Consider the following 24,146-nt stretch of genomic DNA (forward strand, 5'->3'; position numbering starts at 1 on the left):
CTTGCCAAAACCAATGGCCAAACCTGGTATGATGGCTTACACCTGTAATCCCAACGCTTGGCAGGTAAGAACAGGAAGACCAAGAGTTAAATGCCAGCCTGATACATAGCAGACAAGCCTGGGCTACATAAAACTAGCTCAAAACAAACAGAGATAGCTCTGTGGTTAAGAGCACTGACTGCTTTTGCAGAGGACCCGGGTTCGGTTCCCAGCAGCTAACAACTGTTCTTAACTCCAGTAAGAGGAGATCCAACACCCTCTCCTGGCTTCTGCAGGCATTGTATGACACGGGTACACTTATATGCATGCAACACACTCATATACATAAAATAAAAATATTTTAAGTATTTTATTTATTATTTTTATGTGCATGAATGTTATGCCTGCATGTAGGTAAGTGCACCTGTGTTGTGCAGTGCCCGCGGAGGACAGAAGAGGCTGTTGGATCCCCTGGAACTGGAGTTATGGATAGTTGTTAGCTGCCATGTGGGTGCTGGGATTCGAACCTGGGTCTTCTGCAAGAACAGTCAGTGTTCTTAACTGAGCCATCTCTCCAGCCTCCAAAATAAAAATATTTTAAAACAAATAACACCCTTCTCCCCACCCCCAAAATTACTCCTCCAAAACAAAAAGGTCACTGCTCAAATGTTGCCTACCCCAGTTTGCAAGCTGCAGCAGGCATGTGTGACATGGAGGCCCATGGTGAGCACATATGGCACACACAGCTTTAAGTCTGTTGTCCTAGGTTCAGGTGGGCCCTTTAAATCAGGATTGGATTTAGAGTGGGTCTTTGATCAAATGGGCTTTTCTGATGGGCAACTTTGAATAGAAATATTTCCAGATGGCATAGGAAATGAAGAGTCATTACCCCAGATCAATGACTTCCATCCATCTCGGCTTATAGCAGATCAGTTCTCCATCCTGTTCCCTGCTGTGTTGACAGTTCTGGCCTTGCTACCATGTTTGTGGAAATGCTCAGCCACTCAGCCCTTTACAAAACAGCATCCATATGCATGAGCAAACACAGCCACACGTCCATTTCACGTTTGCCTTCTTTCTAAAAAATTCTAATGTTTATTTTTAAAAAAGTGCCACCAACACACACGTGGATGACAGAGGCTACCCACCCTTTCCAGAGCATTTATAGCAAACACTTCATGGTTTTCACACAAGTTCAGTCTACCCTCAGAACACACACTCCCACAGTGTGTGTACTTTTGTCCCCTCAGTTTTGTAGATAAGAAAACTGGATCACAGAGAAACAGAACAACTGATCCAAGGATGCAGCAGTCAGTCATGGCCAAGACTGGACTCAGGTAACCACAGCACCTATGCTCATAGCCGCTGAGCTGCCTTACTGCCATGGACTGGAACTCAGCACTGCTGTGTGTTGTAGCCCATGCAAAGAAAGACCTTAGGCTCTCTATATGAATTGCTAAAAAAGTGATAATAAAATAGAAAAAAGAAGGAGAAAAAGATCTGAAAGTTAAAAGTTTACAGATTTAACTCAACTCAGTCTTTTTGGTGTGTTTTCAAAAAAGTTATTTTTTAAAATTATGTATGTCTGATGACTTTATATCCATACACAGGTGCCAAGGATCCAAATGCAAACAAACACGACTAGTAATAATCAGATAATACAGATTAGAGATGTATGCATCAACATCTAAGTGTTATTAACAAAAACAATGAGTCTTTCTGTAAGAAACAGTATATTTTAAAATGAAATGGCGATCTTTTTTAAAGGTTAAAAACTCATTCAATTTTATGTCTTACAGGGTTTATACTGAGTTCAACATTGTATAACTGTATTAATTTAACTGTGAACCTAGAAACTTTCAGCCACTTGTGAAAGAGATGTACTCTTGCTCTGGAGTGTGTTACTGAATATGTTAAAGCTGTAATGAAATATTTTATAGCCACTTTTGAAAGAGATGTATCTTTGCTCTGGAAATTGTTGTTGAGTATGTTAAAGCTGTAATGAAATGCTTCTTCTCAAAAAAAAAAAATATGTGTGTGTTTCAGGGGGAGCATGTGTATGTGTGAATGCAGTGCCCTGAGAGGCCAGAAGAGGGCATCAGATACCCCTGGAGGTGGACTTACAGGTGGCTAACAAGTCCTGCTCCCCAACATGGGTGCTGAGAACCAAACTCCACCCTCTACAAGAACAATACACTTACTCTTTTAACCACTGAGCAATCTCTCTAAAGTAGCCTAAAACAATGGACCACATTGTAGCAATGGACATCCTGACCCTTAGTAGCCAAAATCTTTCAGGATTTCTTGCATAAGTGCACAATATGAAGTCAGAACATTTTGTCATAGAGGAAACCAAGATAGATGCCACCTATAAAGTAGTTTTGAGGGGGTAGGGAAAAAAATCCCCAACAAGAAACCCCACCTAATTCCATCAAGAATTTGAACTCTAACTACTCATTTGTGGGATGCCAAGGAAGGAGAAGAGTTTGTTAAGCACACTGCAGGAAAGCTATCTGCAAAACTCAGGCTATGAGAAACTAACTCTGCAGGACATATAACGACACAGTTGTTTCTTCAAGAAAAGTATTTCATGAACAGGGGCAAGGGCAGGGGCACACAGAGGGCAGACCAATAGAGGGCATGAAAGCCAGGACTAGAAGTGAGAACCCACATTCAACCTGCCACCATCTGGATGTAGGGGTTCACTCTGAATTCAATCTAGTGCAAAGCAATAAACACAGGTGCTAAACATAAACATTCCATCAACACGCCCACTCCTCCTTGGATATCTGTGCAACACTCACCGCTCCTCCATGAGTTCCCGGATAGAGGCTACTGTGGGGCCAGATCCCAGGTGAGTGTAATATGGACCTTCATCTTTTTCCACTATTTGTTCTGTAGAAACACCAAGAGCAATCATTATTTGGAGAGACCAGTCAACACTAATTTAGAAAGGCAAACCTCTAATACGAGAATTAATAAGCATGTTGCAAATGGCTTATAAACATATAAAATGTGTTCAATCCGTTTTGAAATCAAGAAACATAATAAATTCACAATAAAACAACCACCAAATGAACCAAAATTCAGAAATCTGTTAAGTATTGTCAAGACTATGGCCTAAGCACTTTAGAACTCAGCTCACCATCAGCCAATAAAGCTGGAGTCACGTGCTGCAGGGCCAGCCATTCCACTTCTCTATACACTCTAGACCAGGATTCAGAAAGCTACTCTCTAGATATCACAGAAAAGCATCAAACACCAACACTCACAGCAGCAGCACTCAGAAACAGATGAAAGGGTAAATTAAATTTGGTATACCCATATCCATTCAACAGAACATCACTGAGCCCCAAGAAAGAATGAAGTTCTTTGCTGCAGTATTGGGGATTGGATCTAAGGCCTTATGCATATTATATAAACACTCTATCAATGAGCTATCCCCAGTCCCTTAAAAAAAAATTAAGAAGCCAGACGCAGTGGTGCATGCCTTTAGTCCCAGCACTTGGGAGGCAGAGGCAGGCGGATCTCTGAGTTCAAGGCCAGCCCAGTCTACATAGTGAGTTTTAGGCCAGGTGGGGCTACAGGGTAGAACCTGTCTCAAAAAGACCGCCCCCCCAAAAAAATTTAAGATAGGGTATCACTAGATTATATTTGCACTTGAAGTCCATCTGCCTCAGAGTGAATGAGATTACAGAACTGTGCCACCAGGCCTATCAGGAATGAAGTTATAAATGCTATTACACAGACGAACCTGAGTGAACTACATCAGACACAAGAGGACAAATACTGAGCTAGATGTGGTGCTGCATGACTATAAGCCCAGCATCTGTGTAGATCAGGAGTCAAAGACAGCCTTAGCTACACAACAAGTTCAAGGCCAACCTGGGCTACATGAGACCCCATCTCAAAAATGGAAACAAAAACAAAACCATAAATACTATAAGACTTCACTTACATGAATTATCTAAAAGAGGCAAATTCATTGGCCAAAAGAAAACAGACAGGAGGTTATCAAGGGCTGGAGGAATAAGGAATGGAGAAATCACTGCTTAATGGATACAGAGTTTCTGTTTATGGTGATTAAATAAGTTTTGGAAATGGGTGACAGTAGTACAATATTGCACATATGATTAATGCCACTAAACTGCATGCTCATTTATACGTGATTACAATGTAAAACCATCGTTCAAAAATAGAAATGGGTTAGGGGGGTTGGAGAGATGGCTCAGCAGTTAAGAGCATTGGCTGTGCTTGCAAAGGACTCAGGTTTGGTTCTCAGCACCCAAATGGCAGCTAACAACCATCCATAACTCCAGTTCCAGGGAATCCAATGCTCTCTTCTGGTCTCTGTGGGCACTGCATGCATGAGTGCACTTATATACATATAAGCAAAACATCCATACACATAAATAAACATAAATATATCTTAAAATTTTTTAAATAGAAATGGGGCTGATGAGATGCCTCAGTGGGTAAAGGTGCATGCCCAGCAAGCCTGGAGACCTGAACTTGATCCCCAGGCCCCACATGGTAGAAAGAGTCCCACAAGATTTTCTCTGACCTCCACACTCACTCTGAGGCATGCATGCCTTCTCCTCCCAATTAAATTTAATATTTAAAAAATTAATAAATATTTGAAATCAAATATTGACACATGCTATGTCATGCAGGAGCCCTGAAGACATTACATTAAGTGAAATAAGGCAAATTCGGAAAGGTTCCACCTCCATGACTCTATTCATGTGAAGCATCCTGAGTAGACAAATCTATGGCAACAGAAAGCAAATGGGTGTTTCAACAGTAGTGTTTGGGGGAAGAGAGGAGATATAACTGTTTCACCACTATAGGGTTCAATTTGGTAGTACTGAAAATATTTGGGAATTAGACGAGACATGGTTGCACGATGTTGTGAATGCAGTCGCTGCCACTGAACAGCTTGCTTTAAAATGGCTAATTTCTCTGTGTGTGGTGGCACATACCTTTAGTCCTAGCACTTGGGAGGCAGAGGCAGGTGGATAGCTCTGAATTCGAAGCCAGCCTGGTCTACATAGATGAGTTCCAGGACAGCTGGGGCTACAGGGAGACCCTGTTTGAAAAAGACAAAAAAGATATAAAAATGGCCAACAAATACATGGAACATGTTGGGTCACCTCACTGTAAAAAAACAATAACAACAACAACAACAAAAAACAAAAAAACCCCCAAAAACTATTAGGTAGGGCATGGGTGATACACGTCTTTAATCCCAGAGGCAGAGGCTGGTAGATTTCTGTGTGCTCAGACCAGCCTGGTCTACAAAGCGAGTTCCAGGCCAGCCGAGGCTACACAATGATACCCTATCTCGAAAAACAAAACAAGCTGGGGCACACACTTTTATTCCTAGCACTCAGGTGGCAGAGGCAGGTGGGTTTCTGTGAGATGGAGGTTAACCAGGTCTATATAGCAAGTTCCAGGCCGGCTGGGGCAACAGGGAGACCCTGTCCCAAAACAAAGCACCAAAGCAAAACAAAAAGAACAGCTGAATCATGTAACTTTATAACTGAGTTTTAAAGAAATTTTTATTTATTATTTTTATTTTATGTGTATGCGTGTATTGCCTGCATGTAGGTCAGTGCACCCATGTCGTGCAATGCCCAAGGAGGTCAGAAGAGGCTGTCGGATCCCCTGGGACTGGAGTTACGGACAGTTGTTAGCTGCCATGTGGGTGCTGGGATTTGGACGTGGGTCTTCTGCAAGAACAACCAGTGTTCTTAACTGCTGAGTCATCATTCCAGACCTTAAATAAATTTTTCTAAGTGAAAGAAATCAGACTTCAAAGGCAATAGTAAGTGTTATGACAGGATACTATGAAACTAAACTAAAACTAATGTAGACTACATACATATGCCACATATACTCTAAGTTGGGAAATGTGGTTCATGTCAAAGGAGACATGACAACATGCAATAGAAAAAGGAAACTAATGGAAACTCATTGATGGGTTTAAAAGTCTCATGAGTCCCACTATAGTAATGTTAACTTCTTACTTTTAATTGTACCATCATTATGTAAGGCAATTTACATGAAAGAAGGTATGCTGATATATACAGGAACTTAATGTACCAATGTTACAGCTTTCCTACAAATGTAAAATTATTAAAACTAAACTGTGGGTTAAGTAAAGGGGGGGCAGTGAGATGGCTTGGTGGGTAAAGATACTTGCCACCCAGCCTGATGACTTGGGAGACCCACACAGTAAGAGAGAACTGACTTCTGCAAGTTGTCCTCTGACCTTTACATGCATGAGGTGGCATGCATACCCCACATGCACATGAACATACATACACACAAGGAATAAATGTATAAAAAAATTAAAAATAAAACCATGCAAATCTGTAATTTGTGATCTGTAGCATAAGAAATTCTGGTCACACATATCAAAAACATGTGAAAAGATTTTCATAGTATCAAAATCAAGCCAAAACTGGAAGCATGCTAAGCGTAGAATGTGTGTTTCCTCCCCTAAAGTCATAAGCTGAAGCCTAACCCTCAATGTACTAAGCACTGGGAGGTGAAGTTTCTGAGAAGTAATTAGGCCACGAAAGTACGAGCCCTGGGATTGGAAAGATGGCTCAGCAGTTAAGAATTCTGGCTGCTCTTTCAGAAGACCAGACAGAGTTTGATTCCCAGTACCCACATTGGGCAGCTTATAATTCCCAGCTGCCAAGCTGAGAAACGTTTAAGCTGCCTAGTGCATGGTATTTGTGTCATAACAGCCCACACTAACACACATTCATGATCTAGCAATAGTGTAGCAGTCACACACTGGGACACAGCCAGAATTAACATCTTCAACCGCTGCACCAGGCCTGTCAACACACGAGTGAAAGAAGCCCAAGACCATGCCAGCAAAACCAGACTCCATTTAACTATTCAAAGGCAGGTTCAACTAAACTACTGCTTAGAACTCCAAAGGGGTCAAAATGAGGAGGGTGAGAGATAAACCACAGATACTCAGGTCTGACCTACTGAAAATGCCATTTTCATATGGGCCAACCCTAATACAAAGAAAAGCAAGGAAGCCATTGTCACAGAGAAATGGTTTCCACTGGGAGGCAGGAGAGGAATGGGTAGCAAGGGAATACAGGAGTCCTAGGGCCTGGACATGGCCTCTATCTTGAAGTAGATGGTGGTGACATGAGTGATCGTTTTATAACTTTTTACTAAACTGTAAATGAATGCCTTGTGTACTGTACCATGTGAAGAATTCAAAACATTGTATCTGTAAAATGTTAAGTCCATACCCATTTATGCTTAGTTTTATGGAGGATATTAGACAGAATATATAACTACTCCCTTTAAGGAGTGAGTGCATCGTCTTACTGGATATATAGATGCTATCTCATGGTTTTTCACATCAAGGCAAAGGATGACATTTTCAATACATGATTTTGGGACAACTGGGAGGAATAATTTGTTTCATGGTTAAAAATTTAAAGGAAAAAAAAATCACAGAACTGGAGAGATGGCTCAGAGGTTAAGAGCTTGCTGCTCTGCCAGAGTACCTGAGTTCAGTTCTCAGCACCGATATCAGGTGACTCATAACTTGCCTCTAACTCCAGTTCCAGGGTATCCGACACCCTCTTCTGGCCTCTATGTGCACCTGCACACAGGTGGCAGACTCACAAAGACATACACACAAACCTATAGGTTAAAAGGTTTAGGCTGAGTGTGGTGGCACATACCTTTAATTCCACTGCCCAGGAGGCAGAGGCAGGTGGATCTCTGAGTTCCAGGCCAGCAGGCCTACACAGTGAGACTTTGTCTTTAATCCCCCACTCCCAAACACACACAAATGTGAAAGAAAAACAAACTGAAGACTTTCCAAATATCCATGGAGTAGGGGAGATCTTCTCAAACCATGATATAAAATCCAGAAGCCACTGATGGAAAACAAAAGGATCTTGATAGATTTAATGAAAGTGAACTTCACAATAATAACTGACCCAAGTTAGGCTGAAATCAAACATCTCTCTGGGTAGAACTGTCTGAAACAAAACAATTTCCTTAATATCAAGAGCTACCACAGCTAAACAAGGTCAGTAATATATGGCTCAAACATGCATAAAACCATTTATTCCTCCTTTCAGATGGGTCACTATCAAAATCTCTACTAAGTTACTGGGTTGGAGGATAGAGGAAACTAGAGATGTGGAGAGTAACTTAGACATGTATTAAAACAACAAATGCACAATTTGATGCAGCAGTTTATTTGTAGGAATTTTGTTGTATTTGCATATGTATAAAAATAAGTACATACAAGTCAGGAGTGGTGGCATATACCGGTAATCTCAACTCTCAGGAGGCTAAGGAAAAAGTGTTGAGTTTGAAGCCAGCTCGGGCTACATAGCAAGTTCCAGGCCAACCTGGGCTACATAGTGAGATTCTATCTTAACTGGGGCAGGGTGGGGGGCACACTCATGGCATTAGTGTTTGTAATGGGAAAATATCAGAGACAATTCTTTTCTACTACTAAGGACTGGTTAAATACATTATGGCATAGATATATGTTGGTATATTAAACAGCTGGAATTAGATTATTGACAGAAAAATCATGCTTATATAATATGCTGTAGTTAGAATCCACAATCACACAAGTGATTTGTACACAAGTCAGCATAAAGATGTATACAGATTATTACCAACTCTAAGAATAACAATCAGAGTAAGATTAAGCTAAACTAAACTCAGTTGTGCTTCTGATTTAAAAAGAAAAATTGTTAGCTATTGCTGTGTGCTACCAAGCAATTGTCTTCTGCTCCTGAAGGCTCTCCAGCCCTGCTCCTCTCCTAGGTCAGGAGAAGTGTCATTTGTCCTTGATTAAAGCTTGGTTTCCCCCTATCCTAAGGCATCCCTCCAATACTACCAGTTATGTTCCCCAAACAGAAACCTGCTCATACCCCTTCCCATTGAGGACTCTACATTAGACAGAACACAAATTCAGTACACTGTGCAAAGCTCCCCCACATCATCTCAACATACCATCTCAGCACGCCTCCCAACCTGGCATCATCACCACAGCCTCTTGCAACACAACTGCACAGGCCTCCACATCCTTATGTGTTTTCTCATGGACAACAGTATCTTCCTTACTTCTCTCTGGAAACTCATTGTGTATGTGTGTTGGGGGTGGGGCAGGGGTTAACACAATGTCTTCCTCTATCATTTTCCACCTTATCTGTGTGCGTGGTGTGTGTAGATGTATGCTCATGTGTGTAGGTGTGCATGTATTCAGAGACCGGAGGTTGACACCAGAAGTCTCCTCAATTGAACCCAGATTTGACCAATACAGCTAGTCTAGACAGCCAGCCTGCTCCAGGGATTCTGTGTCTACCTTCTGAGAACTACAACTGTAGGCAGGCTGCCAGGCCCACCTGGTATTTATTTACATGGGTTGTGGAGATCCAAACTCCAATCCTCATGCATAGCAAGCTCTTTAACCACTGGGCCATCTACTCAATACTCCACCTTATTTTTAATTTATTTTAATTTTTAATATATGTGTGTGTGTGTGTGTGTGTGTGTGTGTGTGTGTGTGTTTAGTGTAATGCTCCCAGGCCAGATGATGGTGTCAGAAATCCTGGAGCTGGAGCTATCAGTGGCTGTGAGCTTCCCAATTTGGGTGCTGAGACCCAAACTCCGGTCCTCTGCAAGAGCAGTTAAGTCCTCTTAACTAATGAGCCATTCTTCCACCTTGTTTTTGAGACAGACTCTCTCACTGAATTGGAGTTTGCCATTTGGCTAGACTACGGGTCTGGAGAGACCCCTGGATCCATCTGTCTCAGTCCCCCCAGTGCTGGAGTTACAGACATGTACCACTCAGCCCAGCTTTTTTTTTTTCTTTTTTTGGGGGGTCTTTTTGAGACAGGGTCTCCCTGTAGCCCCAGCTGTCCTGGAACTCACTACGTAGACCAGGCTGGCCTTGAACTCACAGAGATCCTCCTGCCTCTGCCTTCTGAGTGCTGGGATTAAAGGTGTGCGCCACCACGCCTGGCTTCAGCCCAGCTTTTTATATGGGTCTTGGGAATCCAAATTTAGGTCCTTATGCTTGCATAGAATCACTTTGCTCACTGAGCCATCTCTTCAGCTCAAAACACTTTCTTTTTTTTTGGAGACAGAGACAGGGTTTCATTGTGTAGCCCCGGCTGGCCTCAAACTCAAATCTGCCTGCCTCTGCAGGGCTTAAAAGTGCTGGGCTTAAAGGTGTGCATTACCATGCCCAGCAAAACTCATCTTTTAAGGCCTAGTTCATATGCTCCCTGTTCTGTGAGGCCTTAATGGACTGTCTCAGAGCACCTTGTACACACCAGCAGTATTAAGGAACAGATGTTATTCTAGTATGTAACTATTAATGGCACCGAGAGCAAACATGGATTTCATGGACAGAAACCTCGGCAACCATGATGGTTATGCTTCCAACCTCTTGAATCCCCATGCCTCCGTGTATAAAATAAAGGGCTTAGTTCAGTGTTTGGCACATAACATGAACTCAACAGGCTGCCATTGTTCGGGCTCTGTCTACAACTGTGTGACTGAGTAAATTATGCAAACTTCATAAACCTCAAAGTAATTAAATGATATTTATGCATTATAGAACAGTCAAGGATTAGACGAGCTGTATGATGCCAAGGCCTAAACATTTCATGAACAGTTTCAACCATACAGTTAAAGAACAACCTGCTCCCCAAAACACCCTATTTGAACCACACAAAATAAGAGGATTACAAAAGGGTGCGAGTGGAGAATGAAGCCTACAGAAGGCCAGGAGAGACCAGTGGGGACATGTGGGTTGGAGTCACTGGTCCAGGAGTCTAGTGAAGACCAGCAGGGATGTGTAGGGGGTGAAGTCACTGGTCTGAATGTTCTTTATAGGTGCTTGGAGACAGTAGTATCATGGCATTCAGAAAATAGAATGGAAGAATATGCCAGAACTTTTGGGCTTTGCTAGAGTTTTCTACTATGTAGAGAAAATTCAAAGTAAATGAACCAACCACAGAGTCTTACACAGCAGCTGCAACACAGGGTAGCTTTTGGTGGCTACCTTCTGCCCCAAATCTGAAAAACTCCAACCCACAGGGTTAATGACAGAGAAAGGAGACTTTCAGGGTGAAGCTGCAAACTAAAGTTTAGCAATTCCATCCCGTAGCTAGGAAGAAATGAAGACCTAAACCAAAGTCAACTTGGAAACTAGCTGGTTGGGTTTCTCTGGAAGGGCTGCTGACACTTGGGGAAGACACAAGCCAAGAGCCCAGAAAACCCAAAGCCACTTCTAAGCAGTTGACAAGGCAGCCCAGGCACATCTTAATTGCACTATTTCTTTAAATTGCATCCCTTTCCTTGAGTCTATTCTCCTATAGGGGTGTATTCTATAAGGAGAATCTTACCCAACAGGTATGTTTAATTACAAAATTCATGTATACATGCAACATTGCTCATTTTTTGTTATGTAAACATAGTTTTCATAGTTTTTGCTTTAAAAAAATGTGTGTGTGTGTGTGTGTGTGTGTGTGTGTGTGTGTGTGTGTGCCATGATGCTCATGCAGAGGTCAGAGGACAACTTTACAGAGTCCGTTTTCTCTGTACACCTTTATGTGGGTTCTGGGTATCACACTCAGGTTGCCAGGCTTGCTTACTAAATTCCTTTGCCCACTGAACAGCCCAGTTTTTGCTCTATATATTCAATACATATCGTACTTTCATATGTTCTTGAGTTAGGCACTAACATTGTAAGTGTAAGGAGAGACAGAAATAGAAAAATCAGAAAATCATGTGAAAACCCTGGACTGTTAAATCTGAATTGCTGAATGTGTTATTTAGCTTTTCATCACCGTGATGCACATACCTGAGCAAAATCAACTTATAATGAGAAAAGGTGTAGCAGGAGGCCTCCAAAGATGGCGCAGACCCAGAGCCCTGGGATTCAGCCCATGCCTCTGTACCCTGCTCACAAGCCCAGTGACTGCTGACAGACTGCCAATCAGAAAATGATACGCTGACTAAAGGGACTTGGGGGCAGAGAAAGGGGAAGTATAAGGCCTGCCCCCTCCTGCATTAAACGAGCCTGCAGCACCTCACCTAGTGCTTGCTTCTACCTGACTCCCGGGGCCTGTGTGTCATGACACCGCACCTCTTGCCCCACCTAATCGGCAGGGGACCCGATCCAGGTCTGGTTCTTCAGAGATGGCCTGAGGAGAACCCGCAACACCTGGCGCCCAAACAGGGACCCCTGCCCACGGTGTTGGCGACAGCCAGAACCTTGGTTCGTTCAGTAAGTAGGCCCCTGGATTTGTTTCTTTGGCTGCTCGAGGGTAAGCGAGTAGCCCCCTCCTCTGTCCCCTCCACCCTGTCTGTCGTCTTTATTGTTGGACTAGTTTGTTAGATCAGGGAGGCACACTCCGCCATGTGGTCCCAAAGCCCACATCGGTACCTCCCCCCTCTTGGCTCGTCCTGGTGAGTTCACATAAGGGCTGATCCACCCCGAACTCAGAGCCCAGGCTTTGGGTCACCCTGTTGCCTGTCCCAGAGACACCGTGTGAGCATACGGCTGGCGGGATCACGGCCTCCAGAAGTCCCTCACTGAGCACAAGACATTTGGATCCGATACACCTTTACATGTTGGGGTGGTTTACATCCGAGTGGCTCACAGTGCTTCTTTGCTTCCTTTGTGCCCTCTTAGTAGTCACACTCATCTTCTACTTTTATGGTGATTCCCCTTCACGAGACTCTCCCACAATGGGCAATTTACCACCACAATGCAGGGAACCACAAACGGCAGCACTCAAGGTTCCCCTTAAAACTAGAGGGTTGAAAGTGAAACCAAAAGATATCGAGCACTTTTGGGATGAAGCCACTAATTTGGTTCCGTGGGTCTCCCCTGAAAACATGTGGGACCCTGACACGTGGATGCTGGTCCTCTTCCTGGCCTGAAAAAGGGAGGTCAGGTCAGGGATCACTCCCCCTGCATCATTCGTACCAATCCTCCTAGCCATCATTGCTAGCCTTAAATCCTCCTCTCCTGAGGAAGTCATCTCAGCCCACAACAAACACTGCCAGGAGCAATCTAGTGTAGATCTGGCTATTACCTCGATCCCGGACCTCCCGGACCTGGAGGTGGACGCCGCCTCTGTGTCCACTTCCAATAAGGAAGGAACTCCTTTGCCTATATCTCAGGATTCTCTCCTAGAGCTACCATGCCTAGAAACTCCCCCACCCCATACCCGTGGAAGGAGTTACTTTCTCCCCCCACCAGTAACCATCCCGCCTCTTCCCCTGCTACCATGCCCCTCCCTCCTAGGCTGTCCTCCTTAAACCCTCACCCGCCTTTGTCCGCATTTCCGGTTAACATCAGCCCTGATGCGGCGCAGCGTCCATGGCTGCCCACCCCACTTGCTGACCTCGTTCTTATCCGCAAGGCAGCAGAGCAATCAGGCCAGGACATGGATGTGTATGCCCATACTCCAATGATGGGTAAGGTTCATGCCTGAATAGGACAACCTAAGACAGGCACAGTCCATTATCCTGGGATCATCCCAAAGTGGAGCTGCCTACAGGCTCTCACTGGACAGTCATTTTTAAAGAAAAAGGGTGGAAATGTAGCAGGAGGCCTCCAAAGATGGAGCGGACCCAGAGCCCTGGGAGTCAGTGAGAATTCACTTCACTTCTTGGTCCGCAAATAGCCCGCCAAAAGGAGCCCATGCCTCCGTACCCTGCTCGTGAGCCCAGTGACTGACAGATTGCATGGCGCAGACCACTCAGAAAATGATACGCTGACTAAAGGGACTTGGGGGCAGAGAATAGGGAAATATAAGGCCTGCCTCCTCCTGGGGTCTGTGTGTCATGACTCCACGCCCCTTGCCCCCCTAATTGGTAGGAGACCCGATCCAGGTCAGGGTCTTCACAGCTGGCCTGAGGAGAACCCGCAACAAAAAGGTTTACTTTAGCTCATGGTTTTAGAGGATTTCAGTCCATGGTCACTTGGTCCTGTTGCTGTGGGACTGTGGTGTCACAGGACAGCATGGCAAGGGTACATGGCAGCTGGGAGGGGAGATAGAGAGACAGAGACATAGAGAGACAGAGACCCAGGGGCCCAATATCCCTCTCAAGGACACATCTCTAAAGACCTCTCTTCCATTAGGTTCCATTTCCTCTCAACAGTGTCTCCAACTGGGGACCCAGCCTTCAACACACGGGCCTCTGAGGGACATTCAGATCCAAACTATAGCAATCACTATGAACTTAGGTTCTGTATTACTGATAGAACATAAGAGCAACAACCCTCTAGGAACTGTGAACATTCCTAGCTCTTTGATTCTGACTTCTAAATATAATTATCCACCAAAAGACTAGACAGGCTCAGAAATTATTGATTCAAGGTCTAAGGCCAGAAAAGTACAACGTGTGCTTTGAACATCTTGCAGAAAAATCAAGTTAGTGCTCAAAGAGTGACTGGGAGAGTGGAGTATGTCCAAAGGTGCTAGCACTAGAGCTGGCCTGAAGGGTTTCCCACTGCCACATTTGGGATGAGCTGAGCAAAAAGAAGGTAACTGTAGCAAAAATACGTTAAACATAAATGTTAGTGAATGTATAATTCATGAGGAAAAAGTCATTTCCTCCTACTGCTGGAAATGACTATTCACTTGCAGTTCTATGTGCAATTTTAATATGTACCATTAAAAGATAAAACTGCTTTGTAAACTTTCTATCACTTGAAATTCATATTTTAAAAAAGCTTGAGGGGCTGGAGAGATGGCTCAGCAGTTAAGAGCACTGACTGCTCTTGCAGAGGACCTGGGTTCAATTCCCAGCACCCACATGGCAGCTACGAACTGTCCTTAACTCCAGTTCCAGGGGAATCAGAAGCCCTCTTCTGACCTCTGTGGCATTGCATGACATGGGTGCACTCACATACATGCAGGCAATACACTCATACACATAAAATAAAAATAATAAATATTTTTAAAAAGCTTTTAGATTTGTTAAAACAGACCCATCTTATATATCAGTATACACACAAAGAGACCCACCTTATATATCAGTACACACACACACACAGAGACCCACCTTATCAGTATACACACACAGAGACCCACCTTATATATCAGTACACACACACAGAGACCCACCTTATATATCAGTATACACACACAGAGACCCACCTTATATATCAGTACACACACACAGAGATCCACCTTATGTATCAGTACACACACAGAGACCCACCTTATGTATCAGTACACACACAGAGACCCACCTTATGTATCAGTACACACACACAGGGACCCATCTTATATATCAGTACACACACAGAGAGAACAAGAGCTAAAAACAAACAGTTGTCATTTTTCAAGAGCACATGCACTGTGTCCCCTTGACCAAGAATAAACTGCTATATAGGAAACATCTTATTTATGCCCTGAGTTTGTAACATGTTTTTAAAAAAGATTTAAAATTATGTTTGCATTTATGTGTGTGTGCAGTGCCTGTGGAGGCCAGAAGAAGGTATTGGGTCCCCTGGAACTGGAGTCACAGGTGGTTATGAGCCACCTGATATGGGTGCTGGGAATCAAACCTGAGTCATCTGAAAGACCATCCATCCTGTGCTCTTAACTGCTGAGCCATTTCTCCAGTCCCTACATAGCTTTTTTTTTTTTTTTTTTACATACACAGAAACTTTTTAGAAATGTGTATGAGTGTTTTGTGTACATGTATGTAAGTGCACCCATGTCATACAATGTTCATGGAGATAAGAGGGTATCAGATCCCCTGGAAATGAAGCTGTAGACGGTTGTTAGCTGCCACGTGGGTACTGGGAGTTGAACCCTTAACCTCTGCAAGAGCAGCCAGTGTGCTTAACTGCTGAGCCACCTCTCCAGCCCCGTACATAGTAACTTCTTGTTTCAATACTGAGTCACAGCACATACTTTTATAATATATTTTTATTTATTTATTAATTTTGTTTTGTGTATATGAGTATATTGCTTGCATGTGTACAAATATCCATGTCATGCAATGCCTGCAGAGGTCAGAAGGGGGCACTGGATCCACTGGAACTGGAGTTTTGGACGGTTGTTAGCTGTCATGTAGGAGCTGGGAACCAAACCTTGGTCCTCTGCAAGAGCAGTCAGTGCTCTTAACTGCTGAGCCATCTCTCCACCCCACAGCACATACTTTTTAAGGCCATTTTAAACAGCACTTAAACTGAGCACATGGAATACTAATAATACTCTTTGCTTAATTAAAGTGATAGCATGAAAAGCTAAGATCAAATTCAAGTGAGTTTAGGTATCTTAACAGCTGCTTGGCTAACAACCTGTGTGTTATCACTGATATATTATATTCTGACTTCAGAGATAAGGATTTTTTTTAAAGTGTACCTGCACACACACATACACATCTTCCAACTGGTGAAATGTGCATTAAGTGACCACTTCTATTCTGACAATGTCATTAAAGGGGAATTATGGGTTATCTTGGATTTCTGGTTGAAGAAATTGTATGAGGAATAAAAGTACTTGTAACACTTCATGTGAGATCTGCCCTCTCATATTTGCAAGCATAGAATATGGTGTTGATGACCATAGATGCTATGCCCCTAGAACTTATTCATGATGGATTACTAACTTTATACCCACTGGACAACTTCCCATTTCCCCCATTCCCATCCCCTGATAATCACTGTTCTATCTATCATCTAATCTTTCAAGACTGACTGCTAGATACCTCTACTAAGTGGGATCATGCAGTACATATCTTTGTGACTGACCTATTTTACCAAGCTTAATGCTTTCTCCTCATTTAGAAAAATGTCAGATATTAAATATAAGAATGAATGAAGGTAATTACAAAATCATTACTCTGTGATCCCTAATGAAGATTCACCTTAAGATCATGAGGATCTGGTCAACCACACACTGGCAATCCAAAGATTGATTACTGGATGCCATCTTACAATGACAAGATCTGGCTCTCACCACCTTAACCTGGTGACCAATACAGCATTACTAACAGAGGGGATAATCAGAACCCTGGGGGGAAAGGTCTTACCAGGACCTAGGCCAAGTCCTTAAATCTAACTTTCAGTCCAGAGGAAACACAAGGAGTCCACACATTAATCAGTATCACAAATTCAGAATGTGGCTGTGGCGATAAAGAGGACAGCTAGCCCTGGTCTCTTCAACAGTACACTTTGGACACAGATTTGCCTGCCCTGCCAAGCTACCACCTGTGGAATTACATCATGTAGCCAGCATGATGGTACCTTGCAAAGAATTGCAATTGGAACTCACTTTGCGACTAACAAAATATGCCAATGGGCTTACGACTTTGGTACCAGAGAGGGGATGATTCTCGCAAGGCTAGAGTAACAACATGCTATATGCAACACATGCTCTGAATCAGTAAGCAATACATGGTGCTGTCTTCCCCACAGCAAAACAAGGTTTAGCAGCTTGGGAGGAAGAGGGCTGTCTAATGCAACAAATCTTCAGTTCCTCAGGTGAATAGATTGTTTGCATTTATTGTAACATTTGGGCTTCTGAAATTTAGTTTTCCATGTATTGCTTCCTTATTTTGCTATTTTTGCCATAGATTTTTGTATTCCTCCAACAGCACCACCCAGAGTAACTTGGAAAATCTCCATCAAGTTTTTGATAATATTAATAGGACTTTTAGAGAGGAAGAAGTTAGTGCCTCTACAATGTCTCCAATATTCTTCTTTAATTTAACACTTGGTATATTTCCCTTTCTCAATTATAAGATGCTTGAAATAGAAATAATTTACTTCAAACATAAGTACCTTTTGTTTATTTACATATTTTTCGTTGTTTTAGTTTTTGAGGCAGGGTTTCATGTAGACTAAGTTGGTCTCAAAATCATTATGTAGCCAAAGGTCACCCTGAACTCTATATTCCTGCCTCTACTTCCCAAGTGCTGGGATTACAAGCATGTGCCACCATACCTAGTATAACTTTTGTTTTAGAAGAATTATCAATTATTCTTTATAATTCAACATATTTAGCATTCACTGCTGATCCCTTCATATCACAATTTCCCCATGATACATCGCCTAAAAATTTGAGGTCTTGTGTAGTGGAGCTGTTTTAATAAAGCATTTACATGCATGAATGGTGATTCAATTTTGCACTGATCTGTTACTCATGAATATTCTGAGGACTGCAATAGATATATCAAACAGAACTCATATCTGCCCCGCCACAAAAAACCTCTACTAATCAATGAAAAAGAGAAACAGGTAAATACATATGTAGTCTACCAAAAAGGGGACGGGAAAAAGCCATTAACCTCGTTAGCCGTTAAGGAAATATGCATAAAGGCACAATGAGATTCTATTATATACTTATCACTGATTGGCACTGTTTGCTAGTGAGGATGTGGAGTCACACTGGTATAAGTGTAAATCATTACAACTACCTTGGTAAAGTGATGGTACCTCCTAAAGGTGAACATACAACTTCACCCAGGAACAAACTCAGCAGAATAGAAATGTACCAAGAGACTTCTATCAGCATGATTTATAACAACCCCAAATTGGGAATGATACAAAAGACCACCTAAGATGTAGGGGCTACACAGTGGCATATTCATAAATAGAATTCTACGCAGCAAGTATGAATAGCAGATACTGAGACATAGAGCATAGACAGAGCTCATCACCATGAAGTGAAAACTAGAAGATGAGAGCACAGACACATACACACATGGTTCTACATGCACCAAGCTCAGAACAGGCCAAACTGACCAGAGTGACAAGTTAGAATAGTTATCTTAGAACAGGGATCATAAGCTTCCTGTTGAAATCCAAATAGTTAAGGGACTGGAGAGATGGCTCAGCAGTTAAGAGCACTGATTGTTCTTTCAGAGGACTCGGGTTTGATTCCCAGTACCCAATTGCATCTAACTGTAACTCCAGTTCCAGGGACTCCGACACCCTCTTCTGACCTCCGCAGACACTGCACAACATGGGTACACTTACTTACATGCAGATAATACACTCATACACACAAAATAAAAATAAAGTATTTTTTAAAAATAAATCCAAACAGTAAATGCTGTAGGATTTCAGGGCATGTAAGCAGAGTGGCAACGAGTCTGCTGGGCTTTTGTACAGCAAAAGCGCTTTAGAGGATGCATAAATTAACAAGCAGGGCTGTTTCAGTAGCACTTTATGGGCCCTGGAGTATGAATTTCATAATTTTTATGAGTCATAAAATTATATTCTTTTGTTAATATTTTGTTCAACTATTTAAAGACAGACTCTTTTACTCACACATGTGGGCAAGATTTGGTCTGCAGCTCGTTTTCCAACCCTTGCTTTAGGGGACAGGGTGATAAGAATCAGGCTAGGAGGATGAGGAGTATTCTGGGGTGCTAGTAAAGTTCAGTTCTGCTGGTTACACAAAGCAGTGCTTTTTGTAAAATAATTAGCACTTACGACTTACATGGTAAGAGCTAGGGTTACACTTCTGAGGTAAAGCATTTGCTTAGCATGTGCAAGGCCCTAGCTTCAACCCCCAGCTCTGGGAAAGAGGGGAGGTGTGCATTTCATACTTTCCTACTTTATTAAAAAGAACTTTTTAAAAAAGGATTTGATTAAATTGAGCATGGTGACACACATCCTAATCCTAGCAATCCAGAGGCAGAGACATGTTGATCTCTGAGTTCAAGGTCAGCCTGGATCTATGTAGTGAGTCCCAGGTGAGCCAGAGATACATAGTAAGACCCTGTGTATGGGCATGTGCATGCAGAAGCCCACAAAGGCCAGAAGAGGGTGTTAGACTCCCAAGTCAAAGTCACAGGCAGTTGTGGGACAAACATGTAGGTGTTGGAAACAACCAGGGTCCTCTGGAAGAGCAGCAAGTGTTCTTAACCACTGAACCATCTCTCCACTCCCTTAAAAAAAATCCAACATTTTTATTTAAAAATTTTATTTATTTTTATTTTATGTGCCTGAATGTTATACCTGCCGGTACGTAAGTATACCCATGTTGTGCAGTACCCACAGAGGACTGAAGAGGGCATCAGATCCCCAGGAACTAGGGGATACAGATGGTTGTTAGCTTCTATGTGGGTGCTGGGAACTGAACCCAGGTATTCTGCAAGAACAGCTAGTGCTCTTAACCACTGAGTCATCTCTCCAGCCCCGAACACTTTTTAAAAATTAAAAAGAAAAAAAAAAAAGCTTGTTTCAAAAAAACCGAGTATATGTTGTGACCAGCTTGATTTTGGTGGGCTAATTTGTAAGCAATTGATCCTTGAAATCCTAAGTTCATCATTATTTGCTAATCTTCACTCATTTTCACCAGGATATAAATTCTAATTATAAAGCTTTCATTTAAGAAAGTTTTCTTGAGGCTGGAGAGATGGCTCAGTGGTTAAGAGCACCAACTGCTCTTGCAGAGGATCCGGATTCGATTCCCAGCACCCACATGGAGGCTACAAACCATCCTTAACTCCAGTTCCAGGGGAATCTGAAGCCTTCTCTGACCTCCGGGGCATTGCACGACACGGGTGCACTCACTTACATGCAGGCAATACATGCATACACATAAAGTAAAAATAAGAAATAAAATATTTTTAAAAAGAGAAAGTTTTCTTTTCTTCTGGCTCTCATCTTTCCTCAGTTTGTTCTATGCTCATTTGTACCAGCGACTGTTTCTGTATTTCCAACAGATTGTGTGCAAGACCCCTCACTATCTCCTTCAGAGGCCCTCATCTCCACCCTGTGTTAACTCCCTATTTGTATACACACACACACACACACACACACACACACACACACACACACACACACCTGACTGTTCATGAGTGTCCCTCACTGACTTGCTTTTCCTGTAACTCTAATTCAGCTTTCTGGAGTTTCTAATGCAATTCTAAGTGCTTTATAACACAGCTCTTCTAGAACTTAATCTGCAAGTCATATTTTGTAACTTTTGCACTTCATCTTTCATTTCTGATTTCACAGTGAACATTTTCTTCAACTTTTCTTGAGCATACACACATATGAGATTTTGGTTTTATTTTATGTATATGAGTGTTTTACCTGTATATAAGGGCACCACGTGTGTACCTGATGCCCATGGAGGTCAGAAGAGGACATCAGATTCCCTGGAACTGGGGTTACAGATGGTTGTTAGCCCCCACGTGGGTGTTGGGAACTGAACCAGAGTCCTCTGGAAGAAAGCAAATGTTCTTAATCACTGAGCTACCTCTCCAGCCTCCCCTACATTTTTAATGTTATTTACTATTATTTTATTATTTTTTATTGGTGATGTATATGTAAGTGAGGGTCTCCATGTGCCACACAGTATGTGTGAAGGCCAGAGAACAACTTTGTGGAATTGGTTCTCCCCCTCTACCTGAGTTCCTGGGATTGAACTCTATTGGCCAGGTTGTGCCAAGTGGGAGATGACTTTATCTCCCAAGTCATCTCACTGACCCCCAAGTCTTATATGTTTAAATGTTACATTAATCTCTTCACTTTTCCCACACACTGATTAAAAAAAAAAATCCAGTGTGGTACCCATTTACTCTGTATGTGTGTGATACTAGGGACTGAACCTAGGGCCTTGTCATGCTACTACTGAGCTTTATTTCCACGCACCTTTTTAAAAAGGTTATTGTAGCGTGTGTGTGTGTGTGTGTGTGTGTGTGTGTGTGTGTGTGTGTACATGCGCTTAGGCCAGAGGACAATCTCTTGTGTGTCAGTTCCCACTCTCCATCACGTGGGTCCTGGGGATAGAACTCAGGTTGTCAGGTCTGGCACCTTTACCCACTGAGCCATCTCACTGGTTCCCCAGGCCTGTTTTTATTTTTTATTGAGACAGGGTCTTGTTAAGTTGCCTAGGCTGGTCTTGAACTCACTGGGTAGCCCAAGCAGGCCTTGAATTTGTAATCTTCTTGCCCCAAGCTACAAAGCAGCTGGGATTACAGGCCTGCATCACCAGCCTGTCTTTTAACTGGGGACGCTTATTTCTAAAGCCTCTCACCTTCAGCTTCTCACAGACATTGTGAGGTAGAGGATTCTTGGTTGTGGTTGTCTTATGTGGAAGGAGGCTTAGCGTCCACAGCCTTTGGATGTCTGCAGTATTACACCTGCTGCAACAACCAAAAATATCCTCAAACTCTGCCTAATGCCCTCAATCAGAGGAACAAAATAACCTTCCCCTTCCACTAAAAGCCATGGTTCTAGACTCATTTGCCCAAAATAGAATCTTAGCTTGTTTTATCTGGCCATTGCTCAAATTCTTCCCTTAGAAATTAAGCTAGAGAACTAGAGCTGTAGAGTTTCAATTATTAGTCTGACAGTTCAGCAGGCTGGGAGGGGACAGGACGGCCTGAGCTGGTATGGAAAAATGTAAATGGAGAGTTTCGGCTCCAGGCTCCAGGTTCGATGGAGCAAATACCTCGAAATATGTGTCTACCTTTGTGTATGGATGGTTGATTTGGAAGCTGTCCTGGTGAGGATGGAATCTGGAGATTTTTGTTTATTCCATCAAGTTTTTAAAAGCCCTGCAATGGGCAGAATTTTTGTCCGGTGGTTCAGTGAATGCTTTTTTTCTGCACAATGGCCCTTGCTTTGTGCTGCTGGCTGTCACCTACAGAGCCAAGTGTCTGATCTGCCTTGGTGCCAGCCAACCTGGACCTTACCCCACCAGATGCTGGAGGAGAGGGGAAAGTCCCTAACATGTATTCCCCACTGTCCCCGGGGTATGCCTTCTATACAGGTCGTCTCCAGTTTCTAAGTTGTGGGGTTCCTCTGAGCCCCCAGGATGTTTCCCTAAACTAGGCATACCTTATTGTTTACTTTGAACATGCTCCTGTGCTGGCAGACAAGTCCTTGGTACTCAGGGCTTAAGATCATGTGTTTCCCCAAACTTCAGGCAATGAAGTTTTCTCTTCCCATTTTGTTCCCTTCAGCTCCTTTCTCCAGGTTTCAGAAAAGGAGTGTTTTGCTATTTGGATATTAGGCCACAGCTTTTCCCACACAAGTCCCTAGTGTGAGCTTTCTTCCTTGTCCAAAGAAGTAAAGTGAGAGAAGTGGCTCAACTCTGAAGAAGAAGTTGTTCCTGTCTGTCTTTGGACGGTGAGACAAGTAAAGCAGGGTTTCCCCTTCTTTCTTTCTAAAATGTGTAACAGCTCTGGGGACAGCTAGGGAGAGTAACATAACTATTTTTGAAAAAGCCTCCTACATGGCTGGAGGTATTTTCCTTAACCTCATGCACTTAATTTTATACTCATTAAAATGGAAAAAAATATGCTCTGTTCTACTTCTGCACTAGGCAGAGGAGAAAAATGAAATGTCTTCTGCCATAGCAACAGACGTACATGAAACTACTCATGAAGAGCAGAAAGAGGAACCCTCAGTTTCTGAATGACCTCCCACTTCTCTTACACACACACACACACACACACACGGGGCTGGCAAGGTGGCTCAGTGGGTAAGGCACTTGCTGAAGCCTGATGACCTGAGTTCTATCCCCAAGACCCACAGGGTGGAAGGAGAAAACCAACTCCTGAAAGCTGTCCTCATGTACTCTGTGACACACATGCACCCCCACATGCATTTAAATAAATAAAAATGTAGGGATTGGAGAGATGGCTTAGCAGTTAAGAGCACTAGCTGCTCTTGCAGAAGACTCAGGTTGGATTTCTAACACCTATATGGTAGCTAACAACCATCTGTAACTCCAGTTCTAGGGGATCCAACCCCCTCTTCTGGCCTCTGTGGGCACTGTGTACACAGGTGCACTTACATACATGCAGGCAAAACACTCATAAAAAGAAAAAAAAAATCATGAAATTTACAAGTATACCTCTTACCACTCATCAAACAAACTTCTTTTTGAAACCAATGGAGACTATTACAGAGTTCCACAACTGGTCAAACACAGAATCAGTGTCTGTGAGATTCCCAGTCCTAAATGACACATCTACAATGGAACCTCTACACCTGAGGCTCATGGAACATAGTGGAACAGGGGATAGAGGGAATATTAATGCGTTTCAACTCTCACCAGAGAAGCTTCCTCATACAACAAATGGTGATTATCATAGAAAGCCACAACTGACCAAAATGTAGAGAATAAGAGATTGCCGAGCGTGTGTCC

The 24,146-nt window shown here is 42.8% G+C and overlaps 1 protein-coding gene across 2 annotated transcripts in view; it reads right to left on the reverse strand.

Moving 5' to 3' along the window:
• The window catches only part of Tet3 (tet methylcytosine dioxygenase 3), a 141,187-nt gene that overhangs the window by 32,903 nt on the left and 84,138 nt on the right, over positions 1-24,146 (reverse strand). For both annotated transcript variants that reach the window (XM_008852856.3, XM_029555981.1), the window contains exon 4: positions 2,784-2,874. In XM_008852856.3, coding sequence (XP_008851078.2) covers positions 2,784-2,874 — 91 coding nt within the window. The remainder of the gene's footprint in view (positions 1-2,783; positions 2,875-24,146) is intronic.

This window comes from Nannospalax galili, unplaced genomic scaffold (genome assembly GCF_000622305.1).
Source record: "Nannospalax galili isolate Female #2095 unplaced genomic scaffold, S.galili_v1.0 scaffold527, whole genome shotgun sequence".
Lineage (NCBI taxonomy): Eukaryota > Metazoa > Chordata > Mammalia > Rodentia > Spalacidae > Nannospalax > Nannospalax galili.